Below are 8,716 nucleotides of genomic sequence, written 5' to 3'. Positions count from 1 at the left end.
TTCCGTGAGAGTGAACATAAATTTCACGAACAATTTTTCAGCCAGCCCTAGACCCAATACATTTGTCACACTGTGACAGCTTTGAAGCACTTGAAAATATGGTAAAAAGTTAACCTGAACTAGTTCACTTTGCATGTACAGCAGAGACAGTTGGCATTGTGCAATCTGTCATTCAGAAAGGCATATATACATGCTGTACATTAATCTAAAAGGTCATTTCCCCATCACCACATGAAAAATGTATGTACGTAAAACTTGTCTGTGGCCATAAAGAATAGTTTCTAAATGTCCATTTAATCACCTTTAAAAAAAAACAAACAAACAAACCACACACACACACCCCCTCACCCCCATTATTAGAGTAATAAGTTTTGTAAAACTCACTCTCAAAACAACCTCAGAAAAAATTCTAATTATATCCCAGGGCCTTTGCTATTCTGAAATGTGTAGGCAGGAGCCAAAGCAGCAGTTAGATTTTTAGGCATGGTTGAAAATGCAATAAAAAGCTGAGAAATCAAAGAGATTAATGGCAACCATCTTAGAAAAAATTACAGCAATGCAAAATATGCATGTAGAGCTGTATTCCTTCAAACACTTGATCTGATTAAGGCAGATGTTTGTCCCACACTCACTAGTGATATTTTGTTTGTAAGAAACCATGTCTGATACAGAATGATAGTTGAAACAGTATTATACAATAGTATTATACAGAAACCAAGAGCTGTACATGTTGCTAGATAACAAATGTTTCAGTCTGGAAGCTAACAGGAAAATATATTGGCCTCTTCCCCAAGTGTCTGTAGTTGCTCTCTCACTTGTGCACAGCTGAATGGAAGCAGACAGCAGCCATGTACTTACTCTGGCCAAACCCAAATTATAAAACCATGTCAACTGAGATTAAGAATAAGTCACACCAAGCTCTCTGCTGCTGCTTAAGGACACATTACATGAAACACATTTATTTGTATTCTTCTGACTGCACCTATTGTGGAGTCCTGAGAATGGCCAAAGTAAGAGTTTCTCTTGTCCAATTTCATTCAGAATAAAGTCTAACATCGCTGGAAGGTCATACATGCCCATTTCATGAAAACTCAAACACAAATACCATCAAGTTGGATTAATACTACCCCCAGGCTCTTATATAGCACACTTTTTTTTTGTCTGTAGAAGGTAGTTAAAAATAATAATCAGGGTTTCACAGATTGTTCCAGTCAGGAGGATACATTGATGAAGGAGGCTGGTACCTCTAGGGCAACTTTGTTTACTTACAAGGAATGTACAAAGTCCTGTTTCCTTGAACACAGGAGGAAGAAAGTTTTTTTTGTTCACAACCCTAAACCTTTTAGCTGACACCAGGGTGCACACAAGAGCACTACATGGGAACTCACACATCATCCCTTCTAAACAGGACAATTATGGGGCAGAAAAGGTTACCAAGACCTGAAAGTTTGCAGTGGGTCTGTCTGCAAACACCAAGCCTCAGTACACAGAGGCATACTGAGGAGTGGCAGTAAGGCTCAAATTGAGAGGATCCCAGATTCAGTGAGGTAAGTAAATGATACTGCCAGAGAGATGCCATCTCGGAGCACCTCCACATGATGTGGAGTAGTCCTACAAGCACCCCACCCTCAGTTTCCACTTCTAAGGGCATAGCTCCAAGTCTCCTACCCATTGGAACCCTAACCCAAGCTCCAAGTCCCTTACCCATAGAAATCCTAAACCTAGGGCAGGGACCCCTACCCACAGAAACCCTAAACCAAGTTCCAAGTCCCTAATCCATAGGAGTCCTAACCCTACCTCCAAGTCCCCTACCTTTAGAATCCCGAAACCTCGCTCCAAATCCCCTACCCTTCGGAAGCCTAACCCTAGTGCGGGGACCCATACCCATAGGAACACCAACCATAGCACCAAGGCGCCAACACTTAGGAATCCTAACCCTCACTCTAATTTCCCTACCCTTAGGAACTGTATCCCTAGATCCAAGTCCCCTACCCTAAGAACTCTACCTCTAGCTCCAAGTCCCCTACCCTTAGAACCCTAATCCTCGCTCCAATTTCCCTACCCTTAGGAACTGTACCCCTAGATCCAAGTCCCCTACCCATAGGAACACTAATCCTAACTCCAAATCCCGTACCCTTAAGAACCCTAACCCTAGGGCAGGGACCTCTACCCATAGGAACCCTAACCCTAGGGCAGGGAGCCCAACCCATAGAAACCCTAACCCTACCTCCAAGTCCCTACCCTAAGGAACCCTAACCCTAGGATGGAAACTCCTACACATACGAACCCTAACCTTAACACGGGTTCCCCTACCAATACCAACTGAAAACGTAGGATGGGGACCCCTACCTATAGCAACCCTAACCCCTGCTCCAAGTCCCTACATTTAGGAACCCTAACCCTTGCTCCAAGTCCCCTACTGACAGGAACCCTAACCCTAGCGTGGGGACCCCTACCCATAAGAACCCTAATGCTAGGGCGGGGAACCTGATCCATACCAACCCTAACCCTAGGGTGGAACCCCTACCATTAGCAACCCAAACCCCTACTCCAAGTGCCCTAGCCTTAGGAACCCTAACCCTTGCTCCAAATCCCCTACCCACAGGAATCCTAACCCTTGCTCCAAGTCCTCTACCCATAGGAACCCTAAACCTAGCACCAAGGCCCCGACACTTAGGAATCCTAACCCTCGCTCCAATTTCCATACCCTTAGGGACTGTACCCCTAGCTCCAAGTCCCCTACCTTTAAGAACTCTAACCCTAGGGCGGGGAAATCTACCCATAGGAAACCTAACCCTAGGGCGGGGAGCCCAACCAATAAGAACCCTAACCCAACCTCCAAGTCCCCTATCCATAGGGACCCTAACCCTAGCTCCAAGTCCCCTACCCATAGGAACCGTAACCCTAGCTCCAAGTCCACTATGTTTAGGAACCCTAACCCTCGCTCCAAGTCCCCTACCCTTAGGAACCCTAACCCTAGCTCCAATTTCCCCACCCTTAGTAAACTTAAGCCTAGATCCAAGTCCGTGATGCATAGGATCCCTAACCCTAGCTCCAAGTCCCCTACCGTTAGGAACCCTACTGCTAGCTCCAAGTCCCCTACACTTAGGAAGCATGACCCTAGCTCCAAGCCCCCTAACCACAGGAGCCCTAACCCTAGCTCCATGTCCCCTACTTTTAGGAACCTTTACCCTCACTCCAAGTCCCCTATCCTTTGGAACTCTAACTCTAGTTCCAAGTACCCAACCTTTAGGAGCTCTAAACCTACCGCAGGGAGCTCTACCCATTGGAACCCTAAACCTAGCTCTAAGTCCCCTATCCATAGGAAACCTAACCCTAGCTCCCAGTCCCCTACCCTTCAGAATCCTAACCCTAGCTCCAAGTCCCCTGTCTATAGGAACCCTAACCCTAGCTCCAAGTCCCCTGTCTATAGGAACCCTAACCCTAGCTCCAAGTCCCCTACCCTTAGGAACTCTAACCCTAGGGTGGGGTCCCCTACCTATAGGAACCCTAACCCTACCTCCTATTCCCCTACCTTTAGGAACCCTAACCCTAGCTCCAGGTCTTCTCCCCTTAGGAACACTAGACCTAGGGCACGGACCCCTACCCAATGGAACCGTAAACCTAGGTCGTGGACCCCTACCCATAGGAACCCTAAGCGTAGCTCCAAATCCTCTACTCTTAGGCAACCTTACCCTAGCTTTTTAGCCTTAAGGTCCCTGAGATAAGGACATATATTTAAACTCTTTTCCAGCTACACCAGTAAATATGGATGTTAGCTGCAAACTGTATTTGAAAATAAGAATGCATTGTTTTAGATACACGGCTATGTTATTGTTGCAGGGCTATGATGAACTGTTTTACTCCTTTTTCAAATCCACACAATAGGGTCAATTATTTGATTTAACAGATTTATTCTGTGCTCATAACAACTTTAGAGTTCATCCCCAGAGGACTCCAAATACTATATTGACAGAGAAAGACAATAAGGTCTACATATTTTTGTGTGCTCACTAATTCTGGGGGCGCAGTCGGACTTCTCAAGGCCCTGATTTATTTAGATGCTTAGCACCTACAACTCCAATTGAACTGAATGGAGCTAGAGATGTTCAACACCTCTGAACATTCAGCTCTAATTGTGAAATTGGACACACAAAATTAGAATTTTGGCCTACTTCTTACTTTATTAGGACAATGGTTTCATTGCACCATTTTACAAAACAAAATAAATTGGTCATGTCCTAGTTTTCCCCAAAATTATAGTCTACCTGAAAGCCCAGATTTTCTCTTGGTACACTGAAAGGGTTATGTGTCGTCTAGACCAGGTTTTCCCTCTGCTATTTCCTATCCAAACATCATAACCAGAATTTGCTAGATTGAAGCCCAAACTGCTTGTGGTGAGATTAATGATCCAACTGCTACCATCTGCAAGCAAACTATGCTGCAGAAACACAACAGGATTCAGACCTGAAAGAGAGAGACACTGAATATTCCACACAACCAAAACTTCTATGACACTGATAATAAAACATCACTCATGCTTCATAGTCAAATTCCTTAATCCAACATAAACTTCCAGGGGACAGAGATATTTAGTTGAATTGCCAAAGACTGTATTTTAAATAATTTTAATTTAAAGACACATGCCCTTACCGTTGGAAGAGTACATAGAACTCTTCTTTCATTTTTTGTGTAAATGGGTCTAAACCTAAGAAAAATGTCAAGGAAAAATGGTGTTTCTCAAATGTATCATTACTAAACATAGAAATCTTTAGAGATTTAAGGGAATGACTTATTTATTACAATGCTACATGCAGAGAGTGCCTTTTCAGTATTAGTCCTATTGTATTTGATTTTCAAAATATTTGATTTTGTTATGTAGTTTAGGCTCCAAGCAGTATACATCTGGTTGTATCTTAGGTTAGTGAGCATCACCCTGTTTATTGGATCCAGGCTCTCATTTTCTATTGGAGAGAATGGAAGCAATTGAGTTCAGTTTCCTCAAGTATTCCACACCTGTTCCCACAATAACTAAATCTCAGTGCATCAGTTTCTCTTGCTCTCCCCCACACTCAGTGTCCATGTTTATTCCTCTTCCAGGAGCTTCTTATAACATCTGGTTTTAAGTGTCATGTAGTGAGTGCCAGTGCACTTTATACCACTGCATGTCCGAGCATTTCCTTTTCAGAGTCATTACTTTTACCTCACTCCCTGCACTCATATATGTGCACAGTTTCGCGTAGGTGACCTAGAACAGTGAGTGGCTCTCAGTCTTTCCAGACTACTGTATCCCTTTCACAAGTCTGATTTGTCTTGTGCATCCCAAGTTTCACCTACATATTAAAAATGACTTGCTTACAAAATCAGACATAAAAATACAAGTCACAGCACACTATTACTGAAAAATTGCTTGCTTTCTCATTTTTACCATACAATTATAAAATAAATCAATTGGAATATAAATATTATACTTACATTTCAGTGTACAGTGCATAGAGCAGTATAAACAAGTCATTGTCTGTATGAAATTTTAGTTTGTATTGACTTTGCTAGTGCTTTTTATGTAGCCTATTGTAAAACTAGGCAAATATCTAGATGAGTTGATGTAGCCTCTTGAAGATCTTTGGATACCCATGGAGGTATTCATACCCCTGGTTGAAAAAATCACTGACCTAGAATAAACAAGTCTCTACCAATCATCCTAGTTCAATGTGGGTTGTAAACACTTGTCCCAAAGAGTTGGTATCTGGTGTACGCTAATAGGTAAAGGAGCCTTCCCCCTTCCACCTCTGCACATTTGAGGTCCTTGCAGGGACATTGTTTAATACCTCCAAGACTGAAGCTACAGATGGACTTTCCCACAGCTAAAGACCAGGACAGGAATGTCAGATGCAGGAAAACTAGCATTTCTGCTACTCGGGGTAACTCCCCCATTCTTCACAAAAATGTCACACACATTCATGCAGAGCAGACAGAATGCCTGCTGAAATGCTTAGGTAAAACAGTGGTATAAGGGGTAGGGACACAAGATGGTTCAATTAATGTGTAAGGAACTTTTGTCCATTGTCATGATCATTGCACTGACATGAAATTAAAACTAATGTGTCCGTGAGCAAACACACTTAAAAATTTGTAGACTTAATTTTTATAAGCACATATCCTTTCTTCCATGCATATTGCAGAAATTAAAATGTATACTTTACAGCACAAAACAAAGCCACAAACATCCTCATAAAACTAAAACTACAGAGAATGAAAACAATGAAATGAAAACAATACTCACTCCCGGTAACAATAATAGAGCCCCATCTTTAGATGGAGGTCCATGAGGATCGATTGCTCACATTTCACCTGTATGTGACTCCTTTAATGCTAATGGTTGTGTTTCTAGTGTGTAGCCCAGTGAGCCGAGGTTACAAATGAAATATCTAAACAAACACCTTTAGTTATAACCAATTATATATTAATATTTTAGTTCCTTTGTGCTTGGTTAATTTTACACTTCAAAAAAGCAACAGTTAAAAAAGGAATTACCCTTATGCCAAAGGGGTCAAGAGTTCCCATTAACAATCACAGCTCACCTACATATTACTAGTCTGCAGTGCCTGTATATATGTAAATAGTTAAGGGATAAGATGGTGCTCAAGAATATATAGCATAGTTCCTGAGTTTTGCAGGACCAATATAACTTGCAAATGGATTCTTCTGGCTTGCTCTTTACATCAGACCTTAATACAACCGTCAAATGGTGATCCAAGCACAATGAGCTTCATCACAACAGAATTTTAAAGAAACACAGGGCAGGTCTACACTACCACTTAAGTCAATGTAACTTACGTCGCTCTTGGAGTGTGAAAAAGCCACCCCCCTGAGAGACGCGAGTTACAGCGACCTAAGTGCTATCCACACAGGAGACGCTCTCCCACTGACGTAGCTTCTGCCTCTCGTGGGCGTGGAGTAATTATGCCGATGGAAGAGCGCTCTCCCATTGGCATACAGCATCTTCACCAGACGTGCTGCACCAATGTAGCGCAGTCTACACTATGTCCAATATTTTGCGGGTTCCAAGTATAAATTTATGCAATAGTAGAAATCTAATAAGAGTAAATAAAACAAGTAGTTTAAACCTCAGCTACATGTTCTACATGCTTAAGTTTTAGTCATACTATCTCATTCAGAAAAACTAGACAACTGAGTAATCAGACCTGTAGCTTAAGTAAAGACTGAAAGAGACAAGACAAAAAACAAAACACAGGACATAGGCGTTTCTCTAACATGGCCTCAGTTCCCAGGAGTGGAGAAGACTGAGATCTAAAGGCTGCCTCAGGTACAAGGCCTGGGTGGCGTCAGGCCTATGTAGTATCTTCCTATTCAACCACTCAGTGCCCCATGGAAGCTTCTCCACTAGAGGTTGGGGCAGAGCCCGGGCACAGCACCAACTGTTTTCCATAAAATTGTCCTTTGTGACAGCTACTGCACAGCCAGGGAAGGACACTGTGAATGGCAGCATGGCTCCTGGAGACCTGGTGCTGCCAGTGGTGGCTGGGTGGGAAAGAGCTGTAGAGTAGAGTAAGGCGCTCGCGGTAAACCCTTCCAGGGAGGGAGGAAGGGAACTTTACCCATCTTTCCTTTTAAGAGCAGTTCAAAGGGAAACGCCATGAAATCAACTCGCAGAATTCTCCCGTAAACTCCCTACATGTATGTCTGCAATCTAGCTCCGATTTAAGCCAGAAAGGAATTTAAGGCTACAACAAGTTTCCTATTTAATATGCACATAAATTTTACCTGTGTTGTCAGCATTTACTTTCCCATGAGGAATTCTGTTAATACTGAGGATGTAGCCATCTGCTGTCACAACGTCATACTCCTCACTGGGGTAGCCCCTGTATGTGATTATTTCACTCTGCAGGAAGAAAAATCAAAGGCTTTAGCTTCCAACTGCCGAAAGCTTTTTAATTTTTTAAGGCTTTCCTAGGCCACGTATTCACTATTAGGGGTTTTTATTAGAAGTAGTTTCTGGTGAGATATTTTCAGGGAATACTGAACTGTGGGGCATTATCTATTATAGGCTCTGTCAGTTTATTCCACAAAATAATAGGCTGAATTAATAACGTATATTTCACTGTTTCTCCCCCTCTTTAATACATTACTTACAATATTCATATATATTTGTTGTCATTTGACCAGTTGTCAGAGAGTCCTTGCACCAAAACAATTCCATGGATCAAACACGTCACAGGCCACATCTTGGGCCTGCGTGGAATAACACATGTACCATATTAGTGCTATCTGAATCATGCTTAAGTCTTCCAGCACCACACACATGATTAGAGATGACTCAGCAGGTGTGGTGTAAAGAGCCATAATTACTTTATACTTTAATGTCCTGTTCATTACAGCAGGTAGAGATCAGGCTCAGATGTGATGTTCAGATTCAAAATTAATCAAATATTATTAATCAAAATTAATAGCTCAGCACACTAAGGAAATAGGAGTTAGGTTCAAAGTTTGGATCTGGATGAGAATCTGAGCGTTCCCGTCATTCAGGGACTGCTCTGATGTGGGGTTTTGGTTCAGGCTCATCTCTAATAGCAATAACAACCTCTGAATCAGGCGTTCCCTGGCAGCTGATGACCAGATGGTTTAAGCCCTTTCCATGTGCAATGACTGAAGGATCAAGTCCTAATTCCTTATATTATGGATCTAAGTGGATCAA

At 42.4% G+C, this 8,716-nt stretch overlaps 1 protein-coding gene across 1 annotated transcript; it reads right to left on the bottom strand.

Moving 5' to 3' along the window:
• Positions 1 to 413: 413 nt before the first annotated feature.
• On the bottom strand, positions 414 to 8,251 carry LOC137156268 (lipase member N-like). The gene is given in 6 exon segments (XM_067552989.1): positions 414 to 506; positions 978 to 1,014; positions 1,016 to 1,090; positions 4,269 to 4,467; positions 7,786 to 7,903; positions 8,155 to 8,251. Coding segments are annotated over 6 exon segments (531 nt in total). The 5' UTR covers positions 8,164 to 8,251.
• Between the last annotated feature and the right edge of the window lie 465 nt (positions 8,252 to 8,716).

The sequence above is a fragment of the Emydura macquarii genome, unplaced genomic scaffold, assembly GCF_026122565.2.
Source record: "Emydura macquarii macquarii isolate MOO-44397 ecotype Brisbane River unplaced genomic scaffold, CSIRO-AGI_Emac_v2 contig_1390, whole genome shotgun sequence".
In the NCBI taxonomy this organism is placed as follows: Eukaryota; Metazoa; Chordata; order Testudines; family Chelidae; genus Emydura; species Emydura macquarii.
Note: the sequence above shows the minus strand (reverse complement) of the source record. Positions and strands in the feature narration are given on the sequence as shown.